The sequence below is a fragment of the Delphinus delphis genome, chromosome 7 (assembly GCF_949987515.2).
Source record: "Delphinus delphis chromosome 7, mDelDel1.2, whole genome shotgun sequence".
NCBI lineage: Eukaryota > Metazoa > Chordata > Mammalia > Artiodactyla > Delphinidae > Delphinus > Delphinus delphis.
Genome location: NC_082689.1, coordinates 29,504,612 through 29,527,826, shown reverse-complemented (window position 1 = coordinate 29,527,826; position 23,215 = coordinate 29,504,612). Strand labels below are relative to the sequence as shown.

At 37.7% G+C, this 23,215-nt stretch overlaps 1 protein-coding gene across 2 annotated transcripts in view; it reads left to right on the top strand.

Moving 5' to 3' along the window:
* ADAM23 (ADAM metallopeptidase domain 23) overlaps positions 1 to 22,902 on the top strand; it is a 163,687-nt gene extending 140,785 nt beyond the window's left edge. The window contains exons 23-25 of one of the 2 annotated variants that reach the window (XM_060016229.1): positions 110 to 221; positions 11,989 to 12,079; positions 19,273 to 22,902. In XM_060016229.1, the coding sequence (XP_059872212.1) occupies positions 110 to 221; positions 11,989 to 12,079; positions 19,273 to 19,321 (252 nt within the window). In that variant the 3' untranslated portion in view covers positions 19,322 to 22,902. The remainder of the gene's footprint in view (positions 1 to 109; positions 222 to 11,988; positions 12,080 to 19,272) is intronic. The other variant, XM_060016230.1, reaches the window with a different exon arrangement.
* The last annotated feature ends 313 nt before the right edge of the window (positions 22,903 to 23,215 follow it).

The following is a 23,215-nucleotide window of genomic DNA, read 5'->3' as shown; positions in this document are numbered from 1 at the left end:
CCAATGGGTTTTAAAGCCTCTGCCTTGTTCCATGTCCCTTTTACATTTATCACCATTATTCCACCAAGTGCAGTGAAAATGGCGCATCTCTGTTCTTTGTTCTTCACAGGTGTGCAGTAATGAAGCCACCTGCATCTGTGATTTCACCTGGGCAGGGACAGACTGCAGTATCCGGGATCCAGTTAGGAGCCTGCACCCCCCGAAGGACGAAGGACCCAAGGGTTTGTGTGATTTCGGTTTCAGTTCCTTGCATACTGAATTCATTGGTCCTCTTCCAGTGGCGCCAATATAACAACTTCATAGATTTGACAGGAGACACATAAGAATATCTCTTTTTGCCGTTAAAATGTATGATTCATATCACTACAGAATTAAGGGTTCTTGTAATATAACATTGAAAAAAAAGCTTGTTACCCGTTAGCCTAGAACTGAGATTGGGAAGAAGTAAATATACCAATTTCCCTTCTTTCCTTTAAACCTCATGCTTCTTCCATAATCACAAATGTTAATCATTTTATAGTTTGTCTAAGCTATGCCAGTGTTTTTAATAGATAAACTCTTTTTCACTGACATGAGACTCTGGTCATTCCTCACTACTTGAGTCCTTCCAGAAGGAAGTTGTAGTCTTCCATGCTCTGTTTAAGCACACTTTTGATTAGGAAGAAATTGGAATACTTCACAGACCTCTAATACTTCAAAGAGAAAACGTGAAAGATCTGGAACTTTGTTTTAACCAGCCATTAAAAGGAGTTTAGAGTTAGAAGGAGTCTCAGTGGCCATCTAGAACCACCCTCATTTTTTTTTTTTACATCTTTATTGGAGTATAATTGCTTTACAATGGTGTGTTAGTTTCTGCTTTATAACAAAGTGAATCAGCTATACATATATATATCCCCATATATCCTCCCTCTTGAGTCTCCCTCCCACCCTCCCTATCCCAGCGCTCTAGGTGGTCACAAAGCACTGAGCTGATCTCCCTGTGCTATGCGGCTGCTTCCCACTAGCTATCTATTTTATATTTGGTAGTATATATATGTCCATGCCACTCTCTCACTTTGTCCCAGCTTACCCTTCCCCCTCCCCGTGTCCTCAAGTCCATTCTCTACGTCTACGTCTTTATTCCTGTCCTGCCCCTAGGTTCTTCAGAACCTTTTTTTTTTTTTAGATTCCATATATATGTGTTAGCATATGGTATTTGTTTTTCTCTTTCTGGCTTACTTCACTCTGTATGACAGTCTCTAGGTCCATCCTCCTCACTACAAATAACTCAGTTTTGTTTCTTTTTATGGCTGAGTAATATTCCATTGTATATATGTGCCACATCTTCTTTACCCATTCATCTGTTGATGGACACTTAGGTTGCTTCCATGTCCTGGCTATTGTAAATAGTGCTGCAATGAACATTGTGGTACATGACTCTTTTTGAATTATGGTTTTCGCAGGGTATATGCCCAGTAGTGGGATTGCTGTGTCATATGGTAGTTCTATTTTTAGTTTTTTAAGGAACCTCCATACTGTTCTCCATAGTGGCTGTATCAACCACTCTCCACCAACAGTGCAAGAGGTTTCCCTTTTCTCCATACCTTCTCCAGCATTTATTGTTTGTAGATTTTTTGGTGATGGCCATTCTGACTGGAACCATCCACATTTTGTAGATGGGAACTCTCAGCCCCTGAGGTCAGGTGACATACTATGGTTACTCAGGTAACCAGAGGCAGGGCTGGGACCAGGACCCAAGTGCCCACACTCAGGCCTATTCTCTTTTTTTACATCGTGTTATAATGTAGCCTGTGTCATCATAAATATGATAGTCACTTTCTCACTATTCTTCCCATTCCCAACGCATTTTATGATTTTCAAAGATCTAGAAAAGTCATCAGTTACAGTAGGCTTACTATAGCATCTATAGCATTGTACCCGAGAAACCAAAAAATTACTAGAATGAACGTTGTACACCAATGGGCATTGTATATCAGGTTCTTCTTTTTCATGGTACTGCTAACAGTATTTTATAAATAACTATCATGCTTTTTTTTCCTGAAGGTAGGAAAAATGCATATAGAAATAGTGTCATTTTGATGTGCTTAGTTTTGGATGAAAGTGCCTTTAACCTCTCTGAGCTTCAGTATTGTCCATAGAGGAAACTATGACTTCGAAAGCGTATGAAGTTCCATAGTCCTCAATTCCTGAAGAGATTTAGGCTGATTTGGGTGCATGTGTAATGTTCAGTAGGAGTGGGTGTGTTAAAACACTTCTCATGAGTTTGCTTAATATGCCGTGATATTAAGATTCTATAAGAATCACAAGCACACCCTCACAGTCTATTTCTGTTCTCCTTCTATTTCTAAAAAGGAACCAATTCCACTTTTACATTTAGTCTTTCGTTACTTTAAAATTAGTACAAAAAATTCTTGGATCCACCTTCAGAACTTAGATTTAGAGAAGATTTAGACTCTGACAAGAAGGAGAGATTCATTCTTTCCAAATTTTCTCGCCATAGCATGTCTGTGATTCTCTGAAAGATCTAGATGCTGTTTCCTCAAGTGATGTATAAGGATGCCTGAACAGATGAGCAGAGCTAAAGTGGCTTAGACTTTGTCCTTTTTCATTATGTAGGATAGGGGATAATTAATTGTCTGGTTCTCTCTATTCCCCGTTCCTTCACTCACCTGTGCCTAGAAAACTTACTTGGAAACATAAAGTAAACTACATTCTAGAGAAGAGAATATCCGTAGCTGCCTTTTGTTTCGTTTTGCTGTCTTCCCATTTCATGTGGTGCTCGTTTTCATTATCTTCTGAAGATAACCTTTTTGATCATTCAAGTTTATTGTAGGAAATTTTGAAAATACAGAAAAGATTAAAAAGAGGATAAAAACCATTCTTAATCTGGCAAGTCAGAGGTAATCAATGTTAGCATTCTGGTAAGTTTCTTTCCTATTGCATATTTTCCTTTTTTTTAAAATTCTTAATGAAGACAGTGGAATCATTTGAGTAAACCTACCAATTGGCTCTAAAATTTCTAAAATCCTCATGAATCTCTAATAATCTCGATTCATTTGAAAAAAAGCCATTAATTGATATAAACAAAGAGCAGTTATTATTGTAAATTATCAGATTTCCAGAAAAGTCAAGCAATTTTAGAACAAAGGAATAATGGCTCTATCCATAACGGTCGTTTATATCTTTTCAGCCTCTATAGGAAACTCCGGTAATACACTAGGAAAATGGGAAACAACAGAAATAAAAATTTAAACACTTGGCTGTAGATTTTTGATATTCTGGTTAAAAGAAGATGGTAGAAGAGAAACTAGGTACTTTACTTCTATTTTTTAATCCAGATAGCAAATATTTATTGATTCTCTACTATTTAAAAGTCAGCACATCCTTGCACATAGTAGGCACTCAATAAATATCACATTCCTTCTCTTTGGGAATATATAAAGGAAGTGAAATGGTGCATGTAGTGCTGATTTTCCGTTTTTCAGAATCCATTTGTTGTATTGCCTTGCTGAAGAGTAACAAGTAATGAACTCAAGGTATTGAAACAATCAGTACTTCCTTGACTGTAGGTTCAGCAGCTGTATGAGGTGCCAAAGTTTTTCTCTATAACTTTGTGCTCTACATTCTTTCTCATGATTGAATTGGTCTGGTGTTGGATCAAGGCCAAATTAGTAAAAAAATAAAGGTGAATTCTGTGACTCTGTTTCCATTGATTTGAGGAAGTCAGAAATGAACCAATGTGTTTTGGGTATTCCTTTCATTTTAACTATAGGTTCCTGGAAGAATAAAAATTCAACTTCTCCATCTAGGTAGGGATGAAAAACACACATGAAAGTATTGTCATTGAAGTCACTCTGTACTCGCTAAAGTTGTCCACTGTTAACCAACTGTTTAAAGCATGCTAGATTCTTTGCTCCAACTCTCAAATCAAAATTACTACAAGACAAGAAATAGGATCTCAATGCAAAAACCATGTGGGCGAGGATTTTTTTAAAAAGATTTTCTATCACATATTACTTCATTCATGTTTTCTACATTGTCATTCATTTTACATATGAAGACTTTTCTGGGTCCCTCTTCTCCCAACCTGTTTCCACTGAACTCCCTGAAAGAAATTATTTTGGTTTGTTCTACAAGGGTAAAATATGTTGGAACTCTGTTTAGAAGACCTAGAATTTCCACCTGCTCTAAGGAGAACCACGTCAAGTACCAGTAATTTTTGTAACGTGTAGGCATCGTTGCGCAGTGCTTACTATGAAATACAATGGAACTTTTCTCACTGGTTGGTTTGCAGCACCATTGTAGGAGGAAAGAGAAGAAACTGGAACATATCAAATATTTTTATTGATATATGTAGGGCAAAGAACGGTCCTGGGAAGCTTTGGTCAGAGCCTTTCATCATGACAATAGTCATCAGATCAGAGATGGAAGGGCCTTAGTGGCAATTCAGTTCAGACCCATTGTTTTAAAAATGAGAAAACTAAATTAGCAAGGTTAACAGCCAGTTAGGTGCAGAGCCAACAATAAAACGTAGATCACCTGATCTTCAGCCCAATGTTTTCTTTCTGTTATTGCACACAGCCTGAGTTAAAGCTGGGTGTTCAGTTATGCTGCTAGTTTTCATAGCAGTACTAAGTAGAAAGGGTGAAAAAAATAAAACAGGTAATGATGAAGCTTATTAGCTGATCCATTATTGTCAAAGGAAGCATTATATTATTAACATTTAGCAGTACGTTTTCATTTTTGTTTTACTCTTTCTGTTGTTGGCTGGATTATTATTATTATTTTTAATCTTGGTCCCTGCTATCATATATGATAAGAGGTAGAATTTTTGAGACATATATAATATCAAGATACGAACTATGAAATTTTTCCTTTTCTTAGGAATTTCTATTTTATATGTGGAATTCTTCCACAGACTAGTCATGCTTCAGACACTTTGAAATTGTGTTTTTGAAACTGAGCGATTGGCTTTTTTCTTTTCTTGCTTTTAGAGACTTTCTGAAACAAAAAGCTGCATTATTTCATCTCTGTGATTCCAATGAACCAAAAGGGGCTATAATCCTGCATCCTTTAATACTTCAAAGGCAGGAGGCATCAAAGCCATCATTTGTACTCTATGCACCAAAGTTCCTTCTGCAGAGATTTATTATCTTGTTAAAATTTAAGGTTAGAAATAAATACTATACTTAATCTGTAACCAAACTGTGTTGTTTGCTCCCTTACTCTTACACCGTATTTTCTGGAACCCCCCAAAAAAGGCATTTGGTAGATAACAAATGAGTGAGTGAATGAACAAATACAGTCACATAATAAATAAATTCTTACAGAAGTGAAACTAGATCATAGGCCCCTAAAGTTCCAAGGAATTTTTTTTCAATGAGAAGATAAATTCTTTGTAGCTGTGAAGAGCAGCTGAGACCTTGGTTTCTGAATATTTTCCCCTGTACAAATCCACCCACCTGTGAGCCACTCAGTGAATTCATGCCAGTTTGAAAACACGTTGAGTCGCTACCTACTGAAAGAGATAACCCTGTCAAGTATCATGATAAAGAATCAAATGGATTTTACACATATTTTTAGTATACCACCATTAAAAGTAGTGGGAGGGAGGGAGAGCAAAGACGGGAGAGGATACCTTTGAAAAAGCTATTTTTCCACTTACTTTTATGTTGCTTTGGTGTTGACTACTCATCGGTTAAGAATTGGAGATAACTGTTCTTGCTCAGGGGAGATTAAAGACTATATCTTTTTATCTTGAATACATATTTGAAGCATCTGTAGGAGTCTTAGTCCTCTGGTTGTTTCTAACACCTGCATGATTGATTGCCTAATTCTCTCGGTTCTGCAGTGAGAAATTACATCCATAGCAAATACAAAAAGCCTTTTAAAATAGCTATTTTTAGTCATCATTCATACAGTTACTATAAAGATAACAAATATTCATTTATCATTATGTTTTACAGAGATGTGTGTGTGTTTCTTGTAATTTAGCACATAGAGCTTATATAAGAATTAACCAGGTAATAGTACTCTCACGTACTTCGGGTCTGAGGGCGAATGCCTAAAACTTAAGCAAAAAAAGCAAAAAAAGAATGATAACATGATGTATCCTGGTTAATTTAGTATTCTGAAAGCAATGATTTTCTAAGGACTCAAAAAAAGAAAAAATAAGGCACTCGATCTAGAATACCCTTCATCCCAATATTTACCTCCACAATTTGGAAGTCTGAGCCATCAGTTAGGTTATTTTGAATTATAATGTACTGTCATATTTGGAAAACATTGCCACCACCTTATATGTTGGTCTTCTTTCTTTTCCCCTCAATGCTCTCCATAGACTTTCTCTGTTTTCTGTTGTGTCCCCATCTTTTTCGTTATTTTAAGAACAACTCAGGTTGTGCTAAGTTAATGATAAAACTAGAATCTCTCACTCAGATTATTTGCTCTGTGATAAAATGAAGCAATTGTACTGTTGCTCACCAAGGTCCCCTCTCTTCTTTGGGAGAATATTTAGCTCAAAATGTTAACAAGCCCAATATTAAGCCTTAAAAAATTGTGACTTCGAGTCATAGTTCTTTGTTTCCCATAACACACAATCTGTGTGAATGCAGCCTTGTGGAAGGTAATTTCGGTCTTCATCGGTAAAGTGATTGAAGCCAGTACTTTTGATTCACATAGAAATGTGAGTTAAAGTGCATTTTTGTCCACAGGTTTGCATGTATATTCAGAGCCGCACAGACACATTCAACCCTGAATAACCTGCCTCCCTCCTTCAATGCTAAACTTCATCTTGCCCATGCAGAGAACGCTGGGGACCTGTGCTCATTCCAGGCCCATTTTGCAACCTGCCAAAGCTATTCACAGAAGTCGTGATGTGCGGGGATGGAGTGTCTCCACTCAGCCATCCGCTACTGCATGGTTTGAAGCAATTAAGACAGTTTCCCAGAGACCCTAACTTTCTCTCAGTGCGTAGTTTATACACTGGAGACTATAAACAAAAACTAAATGTCCCAATACAATGTGTGTCCCAAACATTGCAGGTTATTTGAGATACACTTTTCCAGATAAAGTAACTTTCCAGGTAAAAATGTGGTTCATTTGAAATATATTCTGTTTTAAATTTGTAAGGATTTTCACAAAATTGGAATAAGATCTGAATTTCAAAAAAGATATAGCTTCTTAGGCATATTTCGTGGTTTGAGAAGTATAAAAAGCATAGTAATGGTTTATTACTTTCATAACCAAAATACAGATTTGCTGTTATGCAATTAAAATTACATTTTAATTTTATCTCATTCCGTGTAGGACCTATAACTCAAATTGGATTATTTACATGTTTAAAGTATTTATAAAAGATTCTGTTTTTAAGTAGCATCTGTGGAATTTGAACGTAAATTCAAAATCATCCTCAAATATTTGCAATGTGTATGTAGATCTTAACTTCAAATCTTAAAGCAAAGATCTCAATCTTTAACCGACTTTCAGAGCATTTCCTAAACGGATTATGTGTATGTTAGTGAAATCAGTGTGTAATTAATTTCCTTTGTTAAAAAAATCTCCGTTTTCCCTCCACACAGTGAGCATGGCCACAAGCAGGCTAATAGGTGCTGTGGCCGGCACCATTCTGGCCCTGGGGGTGATTTTTGGAGGCACAGGGTGGGGAATAGAGTAAGCATCTTTCTGCGTTTCAGAGTGTTTCTGTTTGGTTCCTGGCGTGTGAGCTGACCCTTGGCATCTGACTCCCCCATGTGTTGTCTCATTGCTGTGTTCCCCGTGGTAGTGCCCCTTGTGGTGTGATTTGGATGTGTTTGTGTCCTGTGGTTTTCTCGTGCAGTGGAGAACCTTCTCCTGCCTGGAACAATGTGGGGCATAAAATAATATTGGGGTGCTTATGATGTCTTCACAATTAAGGCAATGGTCCAAAAGCTTCCATTGCTCCTCCATTTGTAAAAGTAATTTTAAGATACAGACTTTTTTGGACAAACTATTGACAAAAATGCTTTTATATGAGAGTTTGTTAGGATTCTTATAACAAGTTTAATCTTCACCAGTCAAATAGATCCACGTATACAGCTAGGAATTATCAACAGTTGTATCTCCTTTTAAAGATAATCCAAATGTAGCCACTAATATTTCCTCCATTTATTTAGAGTGATACAGGAGGCTTCAGCTTAATTTTTTTTTAAAAAGAAGATATTCAGGATACTGCCTTTATTTTCTTCTTATAGAACAGGTTAATCATTCAAATCAGAAGTTTACATAAATATTTGGAAACAAGGAGCCTTAAGAAAGGGAAGATATTTAGTGCAAACCTTAAGTGAACAGTTGCAAATTATCTGGTGCGTTTGTCTTAAAAATAACGAGTGTATAAATAAATATATTGTGTGCCACTTGCCCTACACAGAAATACAGCTCTTCTCATTGGTGCTTTAATTTAGGTTGCTCTGTACTTGATCCACGTCCTCACAACAGCTGTCATTTCTCCATGGGATATAGCTTTTATGAGGTTGCCAATCTGTAAACTAAAAGATTATCCTAATATTTTCCCCCTCTAATTACAGAGAAAGCATTTACAAATAACAGAAATACCCCACACATGCTGTCTTTTCTATTCAGTGTAGTGGTGGTAACCCTCCCCAGTGGCCCAGGAATGATTTCCTAGTATCTTAAGGAAACACCAGATAAACTCTATTCAACCTCCCCAAACCACGGGCTTGTTGCTAACATCACACACGTTCCTCCTTAGTCCCATTAGTTGCTGCACACAGTACAGTACGGGCCTGGGAGACCTCAGCACCAAAATAGCATTAAGAGAGGAGGAGTCCAGAGGTGTCACTTTGTGTTGAAGATTACCTAAGCTTTCTCTCCCCTGACTGAAGGGCTTTGACTAGACTGGGATCTTCTAACTCACATCCCATCTGTATGGACTGTGAAGCTAATTAATCCGAGGGAAGCTAAAATACTGGAAAAGATATTTTATTTCTCTTTACTTGTTAGAAAATAAATATTTTATTTCTCCTTACTTACTTGTATATGACAGAGGTAAAATATTTAGAGAAAACAAGAACTTTGTCCTGTAAAATTTCGCTTTGGGTCTGTTAACTGGATTACATACAGAAGCAACATTCCTTTTCCAGGAGAAATTCTATATACATTTATGTGAAATCCCTCCCTGAAGAAAGGTAGTTTTCTAAAAAATCATCCCAATTCCATTTTTTATATTATTTTATAGTATATAAATTCCATTTTATATCATTTTATACTATTTATTGGCCATAACTGAAATGTACTAACAGAAGGGATGAATTTTAATAAATTTCCCTTGGAAAAATTTAGAGCTGGGCAAAATCCAAGGCCTTTGCTGTAAGGCATAGTCTTTGTTACCAACCTTTGTTTCATCTACCCTTCCACTGTTGTTAGCTTGTGGCTTTTTCTGGTTGTGACAGGTAAGTCCGTATAAGCATATATGTATTTCTTTAAAATAGATTTATTTATTTAACTTGGTTTCTGCACTCTTTTTGTCTATTAGTTTACTGGTTTTTTTCCTTCCAATTCTAAATTTTGCCATAATTGCTAAAAACAGAAATATAGCTTTTTAAAAATAAAATCCACATAGTATGATATAGATGGTTTTAACACTTTTTGGTTCAACTGATAGTATTAATGTTCATTTAGTCACTGAGGATTCCACAGAGCTTTTTTTTTTTGGTTTTGTTTGGGATTTTTGCCTTTACTTCTACTCCTTAGTTTATAATTGTAAATCAGGAATCATTTCTCATGGATTATGTATTGATTCTAATCCCAACCTATGCATTCTGGGCTGGTAAAGTACAAATCATTTCTAAAGCATACGGAATGTAGACGGCAATACAAATTTTTTGAAAGTTTGTTTCAAAATTTGATTCCTTATTAAAATGTGGGAGTTTGGGATTGACATATACACACTGCTATATTTAAAATAGATAACCAACAAGGACCTACTGTATAGCCCAAGGCTGTCTGCTTAATATTCTGTAACAACCTAACTGGGAAAAGAATTTGAAAAAGAATAGATACATGTATATGTATAACTGAATCACTTTGCTGTACACCTGAAACTAACACAACATTGTTAATCAACCATACTCCAATATAAAATAAAAATTTTTAAAAAAAGAACAAAAGCAGAAAAAAATGTGGGGAGGAAATACAGCTAAATGGGATAATGTTTAGCAATCTTAAAGATAGTAAATTGTTTTGGCTTTGCAGGCCGCAGGGTGTCTGTCATAGCCTGTGCGTACCTCTGCTGTCTCTGCATGAAAGCAGCCATAAACAGTATGTAAACCAATGAACGTGGCTGTGTTCCAATAAAATTTCTTTGCCAAAAAAGCATCGGGGGCATATTTGGCCTGTGGTCTGTAGTTCGCTGACCCTCAGTTTGTAGCATAAGCTTGAGAGTCAGACAAATTTGTGTTCAGATTTTGCCTCTGTCTCTTATTAACTTCTAGAAGCCTCTGTTTCTTCATCTATTAAGCAGGGATAATCATAGTTCCTATCTCGTAAGGTTTTTGTGAGGATCAAATGAAATAATATTTGTCAAGAGCTTAGAACTGTATCCGGCATGTAGTAAGTGCTCAATATACAGTAGGTAATCTGCTTTTCCTGCACTCATTATTATTTATTCTTTTCAGTGTGTCCCTACAGGCCACTGAGGTTTATGTTCTGTAGAACCTCAGTGGTTAGCCTGTGAAGACCACATCCCCCAGCCTCCCATTGTCCCCCAGACTCACTCATCCTCCACCTCCCCACTCATGCCCACAGCACTGGGAGGTCTCCGAGTAAAAACATACAATGCACACAATTTTGGTGCTGCTAAAAGTGGCATCCATTTATGTACACAGTTGAGGGCACTGATGTGAGCAGAAAAGAGAATTTTTTACACAGAAATGAATGTATACACAAACTCAGGATCTTAGGGGAACTATGAAAATTGGCCTCGTGACTTCTGAAACAGAGATATATAGTTAGGACTGGAAGTGGCTTGCCGTTAGGAGCACTGGACCTGCATATTAGCATCCTGGAGGTTGTGATACTTAGAATAATTCGTTTGCTGAAGTTAGCGTTTCTTACATTTAAAAACAGTGAGCTAAAGTATTTTCCATGTGGGTGGAGAGGATTTACTGTATGTTTCAACTCTTAAACAACTGATAGAAGCTCCACCTTGCATTTTCTTTCTTGCTGTCTTTCCGACTCTCTCTCTCTCTCTCTCTCTTTTTTTTTTTTTCAACTATCTCTAAACCTCAGATTTCTCTTAGCAATAACTGGAAAATTGAAGATAGATTCAATTTTCAAAAGAACCTAAGGAATCTTTTTCCCATTTCTACTGAATTACCCAAATGAATTTTATGCTTCCTTTATATCTTGTCTTTGGAACCCCATGTTGCTGTGTAAACACTGTATAGGTCTGTACAGTGAAGCTCTTTGAGAGCTTCAATGTTTCTATTTTTTGATACCCTCCTTCCGACTTCTACATTTTAACTGTCTCCAACGGGGGATAAAAAATTTAGCATTTAGACAACTTTATGTGCTGCTTGAAAGAGCATTTCAGTGGAATAGTTTTCCTTCTTTTCATGCCCTCATTTGCCAGTCAGATTGAATGAATTCTAACGCAGTAGTGTTCTTTATTCGCTCTTTTACTTGTTTGATTTGTGATACTGGGAAAGGGGAGAAGAAGAAAGATGGGCAACGGCAGCTATTGGGCATCCATAATTTGCTTCAAATTCTGAAAAAGGTGAACGGAATGAATTATTCTGTCAGTGGTGCAGAAACTTTGGATTTCCAGGTAGATGAATCCAAGCAGTAGCTGTCTATAAATAAAGGCGATTTAAGTGTTTAGCGATCTTTTATGCAGGGGACTTACTTCCTGAAACTGCTTATGTGCCTGTCCCTGGTGGTAATGAAAGTGGTCGGCTCATATGACTTTCTTCCCATGATCCTTTGTCACAGGTCCTAGTGCCACCAATCTCATAATAGGCTCCATCGCTGGTGCCATCCTGGTAGCAGCTATTGTCCTTGGGGGCACAGGATGGGGATTTAAGTAAGCAATGCCGCATGTCTTCTTCTCAGTGGCTCTGGTACTTCTCTTTTCTGCTTACATAACTAAGTTTTGAGTTCCTGCTACCAGATTTCGAGTTTTAACAATAAAACTGCTAAAAATAAATATTTTTGTTCAGAAATGGGTCAGAAATGAAGAAACATGGAACCTCAAATATCATCTTCAGGCAAGTGGGAAAACATGAAATGTGGAAGGCATTCACGTGCACTGCTTAAAGGAGAAGTTCTTTGATAAAATAACTTTTAGGAGCAAGCATCCTGAGAAACATTTATTTATATGCAGATAATCTAGGAAACTATGTCATTGGAAATAAGTGGATAAAACTGTTTAAAACTGGTGTATATGCCATTGACATTTTGAAATTTTCACAACCTAAGTAACCATTTGGTTCTTATTTTTCACACGTAACATGTATAGCTTTGTGATTTGAAAAGCTTCATTAATTTTATAAAAACAGATTTAAAAAAATAGTTTGATTAATTCCCTAACCTACTGAATTGGTTTCTCATTGGAATTTGAAGTCTGTGGCTTTGTGACACTTCCTATTTTCTAATGAACTGTTAATATTGACATGACTGGTAGGCCTTTATGTTTTCATATGACCTTTCAGTTTGGATTGTACATTGATCACTAAAGTAAGTTTGTTTAAATAGACACACCAGATAATCACAAACAAACCTTAACTGTGGTCCAAGTTTTTGGACCTAATTTATCCAGTTTGGATGTTTCCATACCTTGGATTCATTGGATAATTGCCTTTTATACCTTTTCGTGCTGTGATGACTTGATTATTGTGGTTTGTAGATAAGACCTCCTGTGCCAAACACTCCCTGTGATCAATTCAGTTTCAATTAGATCTAGGGAAACAAATTTAAACAGGAAATAAGACCATTACCCAAATTCAAAACCCACTTTGCCTCCCTCTGGTTATTTAACAGAGGAAGTTTTTGACCTAAATTGAAAGTTTCAATTGAAATTGAAAGTTTCTGACCTTGAATTATCTGAATAATTGCCTTAATTATGAACTTTATTCTATTTTATGTTTGGAATTCTGAATTCAATATATTTAAGCCAGGTAAAATGTTATTATTAGAAACTGATTATGAAAGAAAAACAAACCAATAGATGATTTAAATAAATTCAACATTTTCTGCTAATTTTGTTATTATATTAAGATTTAATGCATAAGCCTACAAGGTTTTGAGTGGCTTCAAGTTGGAAAGGTGTTATCAGATGGGACGTCTTTTCTACAGGGATATTTATAAACTTGAACTTGTTTGGCGAAACAGTAATTTTGGCATCGAAATACTTTGAAAAACACACACAAAGTAAGCAAGTCCTGTTTAAATTTCTTGTATGGTATTACCAAAATATTGCCCAGATGGTGAGTCTCTCACATGGTACCTAACAAAAGAATATATGTTTGTTTGGGCTGACCTAATTCCAACAAAAACTTTTCAGTGTCTCATTACTGTAAAAATGTCATTGTACGTTGCAGTAGTTCCAGGATCTGTTATCATTCTAGAATGCTCCTTTGAACTTTTTCAAAAATATGCCTCAAGAAAAATAAATTGGGCTCATGCCCAGGCTTATGCCTCCTTAGTGTTAGGAAACCTCAGTTTCAAAGGCCTGGAGAAGAGTCTCCTGGGCATCTTTGCCATCCAGCCACCTGCAGTGACAGATGTATCACTTCAGCATTTGGAGATAAGAGCACTGTTCTGTAGCAGGACCTCAAAACAGTGGCCTGGCCTAGCTCACAGCTTGAATTGCATGTTTCTTTGGGGAAAAACAAAAAAGCCTTTATCACTGTGTATATAAGTGGATTAGGCCCGTACAGTTTATTTATATCTGCGAGAGATGTCTAATCATCAGAACACACACACACACACAAAAAGAGGGGAGAAATGGATACTTAATGAGGTGAGAAAAACAGCCTTTCTGGGGATGCTGTGCAGACACGTGTACGGCTGGGCTGTGTCAATACCCCTTCCCATCCCTATGACCCTTATAGGAAGACATTGTAGCAGGCACACAGTAGTGCGAAGTAAATATTTGTATGCCCTGAAACAAAGAAAAAAATGAAGGCAGAATTCTCGAACATGTCCCTTTAGCCGTTTAAATTCGGAGAAGCTGCTACTCTTTGTGCTATTGGTTTGCTCCATGAGGAGCTTTATATTTTCAGAGTTTAGATCTTTAGATTTTAATAGTAACCATGTGGTTTGTATGAAACTTTAAGTAACTGCTTACACCTTGCAATAAAACGCTTTGGGTGCTGAATGATAAAGCTTAGGTTTTCCCACCATTTGGACAGTTTTGGAGATGATTAGTCTAGAGGTGATTTGGAAGTAAAATTATTTGCTAGTTGAACTGAAACTTTGAGTTTTTTCATTGAGTTCAGTGTAGATACAAAAGAGCTTTCTTTAGAATCAGAAGTTGAAAACAGTTTTTAAAAAGGATTGCTCTAAATAAATACCTTTATTGGAAATCCCTCCTGAAACGGGTTTTTATTACTAGACGGGAAATTGGCAAAGTAGCCTGAAGAATCTGAGGGTACATAAACTTTTAGATTAAAGGAAAGTATATTAACTGCTCAGGGGAAGTACTGCTTTTTCCTAATGTCACATTTCTTTAGGTATAACACTGAGTAACATAGATGTGGAGGAAGTATCATACCAAACATGATCTGTTAGAGTATGCATGAGAAATACAGCTGTGCTCTGACTCCTGACACTGTCTGCCGTTCTTTTTGGTTCTTTTTTTTAAACCATATTTCCCCTGAAATAGGTGGTAAAGCATATGTGAGTGTACATGCATGTGTGAGTGTGTACATGCATGTGTGAATGTGTACATATTTGTGTATGTAAAGTGATAATGAAGCTTTATCAAGATTGCTGTGGTCAAAAAAATAATATGAATTTAGATTACTTCTTTTTAGCAGAATAGTAGAGTCTGAAAGTTGTGGTTAACGTAAGTAAGACTTGCATGAGCAAGGTTGTGAAACTCTTAAAGAGAAAAAAATGCTTAATTTGGTAGGTTTTTTTTTTAATATTCTGATGTATTGGATAATGTGGTAGGCATACCTTAGTAACTTCAGTTAATTGCATATTCCAAGTATGAAGATGGCTAAGGGATAATTCAGTCTATGAACTCACAGTCTTTGGGGGTGTCAGGATTTTTCTCTGAGAAATCCTGTGAAAACTGAACATAGGCCCTTGGCACACCAATTTGTCCAACTTTCCACCACATCTGCATCGATTTACACTCACGCCATGCTCTTTTTTTCTCTCCATCCCTACACACACTAAATAAAGCTACGAATTGTGCTGCGGAAGATTGCAAACCTCTGTCCTGGTTGACTCCTGGAGACTCATGGCCCCTGTCCAGTGCTGAATAATAATGCTGCCCCACTAGGTCATTAGAGCTGTTGCTTTCCCTGGACTTTGGAAAAAAATTGAGAAAATGAAGGATCATTTTAGTAGCATTTAGGATCATTCTCTAAAGCTTAGGAAAAGTGACAAATATATAAAAAGAAAATTGCATCTCTCCATCTAAAAATGAACAGAATTGCTGTTATTAACCTAGATATGGCTTTTTAGCTGAATTCCTTAAATTTGAAGACAGGAATTTTGATGTGAACAATATGGTCATTTATATGCACATAAAGTATATCAACATCATAGGCAACGGTAGTAGAAAAGAGGAATTCTAGGTGATGGTAGGAAAAGAACTTGAAGGTAATAGATGATGCCAGAGTTTGTTGGCGATTCATATCACAAGATTTTAGGATGAATATTGAGTTCTTCCAACCATATTATAATCTCAGTCTGTGGAAGACTGTTGCCATGTCCCATTATTCCGCTGCTTGCTCTCTGCATGGGATTTGGTGGCAGGAATGGCCGTCCTAGCCTGGCAGAGCTCCTCCTGACATTAAAAGTGTTAATTTAATAAGTCTGTGGAATTACATATGTGGTTTCCTCTCTATGAGAAGTTACTTGGGATACAAGTCCTTACTGAGCCTGACTTGAACTCTAGGAGATTCTGTTTGGCTTTTGTTCCTTGTCATTGGAAGTGCTAAAGAAAAGACTGTTTACGTGCTTGCAATAAATGAAATTTAAAGGACCATATCTGGATTATCACAAGGAAAGTTAACCGAATTGTTTGAATGTCACATTGGATGAAATTTGAAAGGAACTTAATATTGCTAATGACATTTTCTCAAAAAAGCAAATGTCCTTTTTTCTTTTTTTTTGCTTTTCATTTTTATAGAGTTAGGAAATGGGATCAATTTTAGGTAGTCTTTCCATGAGGAGGATAGCCAGACTGCCGCTTATCTGAATTACATGACCATATCCCAGTGCAAAATAAGGAGCCCTATTCCTCTAGTACCTGCGACTCCTGGGTTAGGCACTTTCTCACTCAGACCTCACAGGTGGTGGTGGTGTTGGGTTGGCCAGAAAGACCCACTTCAGCTCCCTGACTCAACCCCCTGGGGAAGGGAACTCAGTCTAAGGTGACCAAGGAGGCGGGGTTGGGCAAAGGGTTCTTGGTGGGCAGGTGATGACTCATCATGGAAAGAAAAGAAGGTCTTAGTGATGGATAGACATACCCTTAAAAGAAGACCTGAGACTTTGCAATTCCAAGATGGTCATTGTTACCTGAAGTGCTTTTTAAAAATTTTGTATAGATGTATATGTGGTATAATATATAGTAGACAAAAGTACAGGTTTTTCAAAAGTAGTGAAAATGGATGAAAACTGGGTCAATGCAGGGTTTATGGATTACACTAATATTTTATAATGATCCAGAAATACCTTGCAGGTTATGATGAAAAAGTGAGCTGCCTTCAGAATCTAGTGAGCAGAGGTATTCAGACGAAACACTGTGGAAGAAAAGCAGCAAACATCTACGCATGAGAGTAGCGCTTTCTCATTAAAATAGAACAAAGAGACTTGACAGGCAGTTCTCAACGTACAGTAGCCCATAGTGGTTTTACAGTTTACCCCTGAGGAACCCTCAAAGTCAGCCTGCTGCAGGAGTATCCCTCTCTGTCTTCATCACGGGGCTCCACTTTCTCCCTGCTGGGACATCAGTGGAGGAAACATGGTCCTGGAATTCCCCATTGGTTTCTAGAGTCCATTTTCCCATAGACAGGAGGGTGGCTTGGCTTCCTGGTCTGGCCTGGGAGTCCAGTCATACTGTAGAACATTTTTTGTATAAAAAATGCACTCTAAGCTTCAAAAACTGACTTTTAAAAGGAGCACAAGCTTCTGGACACTAGAGGTTGCCTGTATGCCAGGCTGAAATGGAATTTCATATCTCCATTTAAAAATGAACCAGGGAATTCCTGGTTAGGACTCAGTGCTTTCACTGCCGTGGGCCCGGGTTTGATCCTTGGTCAGGGAACTAAGATGCCGCAAGCTGCACGGTGCAGCCAAAAAAAAAAAAGAACCACATTGTCATTATGACCGTAAACGTGGCTATTTATCTGATGTTCCCTGAACTTGAATGAGGGCAATATAGTCATTTACATGGGTAGCATGAGCACACTTGATCTTTCCTCCACATCCGCTTTTGACATTAGTTTAACATTTCTCATGAGTTCCAGCAATACATATCTAAATAGGTTGGGGCTCCTAGTCCGTCAGGGTCATTTCACAAGGTCAAGCAGTCCCTGTTTTTCCCCACCTGACTCGCAGGGCGTGTGGTTCCTTATACATCTACCTTCAAGGGCAGTGAACATAGGTAGAGACACAGGTCCTGTGCTCTGAAGTAAACTAGCTCAGTGACGGATACATCACGGGAGACTTCCTGTTTGTTCTCACCACTCTTTCCTGGGCAGCTTCAATAATGGCTGCTTTTAAGAATACTGACCCAAAAGAGGGTTGAAGGGTTGGGGAATGGTGAAGAGAAAAAAGTAGCACTGTTGGAAATAGTGTTTGCACTACATGTTAGCCAGTGATCCACATGCTTAAGCCGTTGATGAAGATGCCATAATGAAAAGGTTAAAAAAGAGAAGGGAGATTTTCTTTAAAGATGTTTATTTTTGCTATTTCCAAAGAGAAGCATAAAAGGGGTCATGTCGGAAAAAAATAAGAACTTTGCGGGATGTCTTTCTACATATTTTGAGCTTTGGTATTGTTCTGATTTTGAATTACCTCTGGGCGAGGAGGAATATACTGTAATCCTTTTGGTGCTTAGAGCTGTAAGGGTATCCAACCGGCCCCAAGTGAGTGGGCAGGGGGATGAGGGATCCTGGGGACTCGCTGGTCTCCAGGTTTGCATGATGCCGCGGTGGCAGCTGCGTTGCACCCGCTCAGTGTGCAGACTGAATGCATGAGCCCCCTTGCTCGATGCCCCACATAAAGCCAGACCACGGGGAGGTTGCAACTAACTTTTGTTGTTGCCTTGTAGTGTCTTGCTGGTTCTTTCTTTTCTCTTTTTAAACATAGGAACCTCTTTTTAGGAGACCGGACACTGTGAGCAAGGCATTTTAACTTGCTTACTTCAAACTAAGCTAAGCTGCTGCATTTGCTTAACTAACCCAAGCCTGTGTCCATTCTCCCTTGAGTGTACTGTCTTACTGTGCACTCAGGTTTTCAACTTTCTAGGTAAGAAAAATGCTTGTTCCAGAGTAGGGTAAGAGCTCACACCACCAAGGCAGCAAGATAACTGAGTAGAGCAAAGGTATTTGTTTTTGTTTTTGTTTTTTCCACTTTGACAAAAGCGGATCCACTGATACAGAACTCTCAAGTTCTGGAAGGAAGTAGCTATAAGACCTGCAGAATTTTTCTTAGTTTTGCTGATAGCCCCCTAAGTGGGAGAGCCTCCCTGGAATAATTTATATCTAGTTAAAATTAGCCATGTCGTTTACTTCTGAAACAGACAAATTGGGCTGCCCAGTGGCTTTCTGTGATTTACAATGAACAACTTGAAGCTTCTTTTGGTATTCATAAATGAATATACACTGGCAGGGAGGTTGTACCAACAGCCCAAAGTGTGAGCTGTTCTGTGTTTCAATTTCAAGTTATTTGGGAACATCTGCCTTGGGGCCAGTTGATCACTTTGCTCTGGAACTAGCATTGTTGTCATTATCATTACCCTTCTCTCATCACTATCTGATTGATATTGTGGATTTTTCCCCTCTGCTTGCATCTTCTTTTGACGCACCCTGGAAGAAATGTCAAGAAGAGGAGGTTCGATCCTACTCAGCAAGGCCCCATCTGAATCAGCGGCACTGGATGAACGGCATCTTGCACTGTTGGATTCTGGGTGTGACATACTTGCAGCATCGTTGCCGGAACTCTTAAGTCTGTAAACAAAAACACTGGGTGGTAATGACCACAGAACTAAAGTTGGGGTGACAGGGATGGGGTAAAAGAAAACTGTCCTTTTTGGAAATAATTTCAAAGAACCTCCTCCCACCACCTGTCAATAAAAGGGAGCAAAAGACAATGTTATAAAAAGAACGATTTCAGAATTTTTTTTTCCAATGAAAGGAAGAAGGAACAACAACAAAAATTAAGTGCAATAAAAGAACCATTAAAAAATAGCAAATGTTTTTTTTCTTTCCTCAGCCTGTTGGCACTTAATATCTTCTAAATGGTTTGGCATGATTTTTTTTTCTTTTCCTACCAATGACACACTCCAGTGGCATGAAGATCAAAGGGTAAACTCTGCATGGCATATATAAAACAAGCAGCTAGCAAGCCAACCACAGCAAAGCCTGCAACTGAATTCCTAAGGTGAAGGTGACAGATGAGCCCATGGAAGCTGCCTGACCCCCAGCCCCCTAGTCTAGACCAGGCCACGAGGAGCTCCACACACCCCTGCTCTTGTTGATTCACTTTCCCGTTGTCTTTTCTCCTGGACCGAGCATCCTTTGGAAATGGGAGCTGGAATTTGAACAATGAAGCTATTGTATAGTTCTTTTATAAATGTAAATATGGAAATAAGAGATTTTGACACATCGGTTTCACTTGTCTGTACTGAAATATTTCTCTTGTAAAGGTTCTCTGTAAATTTGAGTTTATTGTTTGCTCCCCATCTTTTTGGGTTCTTTTCTCTATTTCTTTCTGTCTCTGTCCTTCTCTCTTGTAACGTGTTGTACAGTGATTCTTAGGTTTGCTTCAAAAAAGACAGATGTGGCCACGGATTCAGGGATTTGGGGCACAAAACAGGTGCAATTAAAAAATGAAATGCTTGAATGAGACGAAATGCTTGAAACCAAAAACAAACAAAGTGTGGGGGACACAAAGAACAAAATAACCCATATGAAAAATATAAAAATTATGTAAATGCAAATATATGTACTAAGTCTCTAAATTTTTTTGGATGTCATTATAAACATATGTATATAATGTAAGAAAGTAGACACCCTCTCAAATTAATCACAAAAGTGCCAAGCTCACGGTTTTAGCTTTTGGTTCTGACAATTTTCTTTCCCTGTCTTTAATGTGAAAGGAGGATAAACTTAAAGCCTTAAATTAAAAAATAATTTTTAAATGTTGAAAGCTTGAGGAAGAAGTTAAGCTTTCCATTTTATTCATATCTATTATTGTCAGTATTTCATTCATGCTTTCAACTTCCTGCCTCAAAATATATATGGTAGATACCCACTGTAAAGCTGGTCATGGGGACAGAAACAACAATTACCTTCTTGTGAGCATTGTTAAAATAGTCTTTACTTCTGTGTGTTGTATTTTCAACAAACCTTGTTTGGCCCACAGTGTATGGCCGGTCGGTGGAATGTTGCGCTGGATTACAACAGGATTCTACTATATACAAATTCACATCCTTCTTTCCCCTCCTGGCAGATTTGCAGATGTAATCTGGGTTCCCAGGTCCCTCTAAATTTAATTCACCGTCATTGAATTCTTCTTCTATTTATGGTCAAGATAGCTTTTGTTCAAGTGTTAGGTATATACTTTCATAAAGAAATTTGGTCCCAGCTTTGTTTTGAATGTAAACACTTGTACATGATCCTTTCAGTGAGCAGCCTTCTAGAGATGAGTTTTCCTGAAGGCCCCCAAAGAGCCCGCACTTCTTTAATGTCCTGTTTTTAGAAACAGGACATCCAATTGTACTAGTCACTTCTTCATGACAACCAAATTAGTTGCTAGATCGAGCTTTAAATTCCTCTTCAGCGAGATTCATGACACTAGTCTCACCACTCTTGCTTGGACTTTGCAAAGGATTAAGTCCGAAAAATGTACTGCTGAAACAGTGGGGTTTTCCCCAGGTTATCTTTAATTGTGGAAGCATCGCAATCATAGAGCAGAAACCTTAATTTCTCTATGCTACAATAAACCATAACCTAACATCTTAATCCTGTTACTGCTTTCTGAGTCCTAGGTGCTACACAGGTAGGCAGTCTTTCTCTAGAACTAGCTGTATGTTTATATCGTACTCACAGGGCTACTTATAAGGTTTATCAGCCGTACTCTTGGCTTCCTGAGACACAGGGTGTATCCCTCTACCAAGCGGCACGGGCCCTTAGAGGAAGCTTGGAGGAAACTCAGATTACTCGGCATCTCTTCCTGTCACCACATCGTTTACATCTCTCTGTTGCTGGATCCTATTCATTAGTGGATACTCAGCTGCTGCTGAGTTCACCGTACACATTTCACTGCTGTTCCAGAGGCACCACGGTGACTTAATAGATACAAAATCATGGTAGTGCAAACAAGTTAAATCTATTGTTAACTTTTGAGCATTTCACAAACAACATTGTAAATGTGCGATGTTATGTTTTAAATCAGACCACAGTGGTCCCCAAATATTATGTACATATGGCAAATGTCAGTGTAACTTTTTGTTACACTGGCAATTTCATAGGTAATGAAACCTATGCTCCAGTGTTAAATTATTTGTGTGTATATGTAAAATACACAAGCTTTAAGCTACCTGTGTATGACAATGAAAGATAATGCAACCATACCAGTTGTGAACAGTGGATTATAGTTATTTTTGATGGTATTAGGTTATGTAGTTTCAAACTCTGTTGTATTTTCTCTTGCACATGCCATTCATTTGCTGATTCTTGTGGTGTGAATATGCCTTTTTATTCGTTTGAGCTCAAAACACAAGCATATCACTGTTTAATGTTACCCAACAAGAGTTAGTGTTAAGTGATGACAAGTTCCCATTTCACCTGCTTACTTTTGCTACATTAACATGGATGAGGAGATGTGCGCTGACTTCATTGCTCACCCTGGGATACTGCATGAGCCCATCAGATTAGAGCTACTCCTATTAGATAAATGAGCAGTACACATAAGTGCATGTTATAAAACATGAATCACGTAGAGCTGTGGAGTTTTACCAAGTGGAATGTGTGTGGGTTTAGTTTCTGTTTTTCTTTTTTTACTATGCAAAGATGGGAAATGTACAAACTTCTCAAAGACTGGTGTCTGAAGATCTTTCCAAAGAGTACTTGAACCCTTTCTTTAAAGTTATCCCATCATATTTTATAGCATTGTTGCTTCCATTGTTAATTTTTATTTTTAAATAGTTTCCAGTTTTTTAAGTGCACAACCTGAAGTTTTGTTGGAAGTTAATAAATTCATTCATACCTTGTTGGCTGTCTATGGATGGAGATTCAGTAGTCATTGTATGCATCTGTAGTCAAGTGTATATTAAAACTTTTGTTAACATTGAGTGTTGTAGCTTTTTACTTTGATCATTTTTCTTAAACCCTTTTTCTGTGTCCTCTTGTATTGTTGGTTAAGTGGCTGTGCGCCTGACACGATCAAGAGTTTTAGTACTGGTCTCTTAATCAAAGGCTCACTAAAAATTTGATCAGTCAATGGAGCAAAATAAAATCTCTGATTAATGATAAATATATTGCTGATTAGGATTCAGTTTCAGTGGATTTATTGGAAATGCTTTGCTTTTAGTAAGTCAGGGGGAAAAAACACCTTAGGACTATATCATTACCATTTTTTTTTCTTTAGTGTCTCTCTACTGGGTTTAAAGAGGGGATGGCTAGTCATAGCATCCACACTTTTGACCTGGTACCATTAGAATCAAACTAAAAAGAAAAATAGAAGTATTTGGTTATCTAAATTGTATGATCAGAAACATTCAAAGAAGGAAGGTATTTCCTCACACCTTGCATGG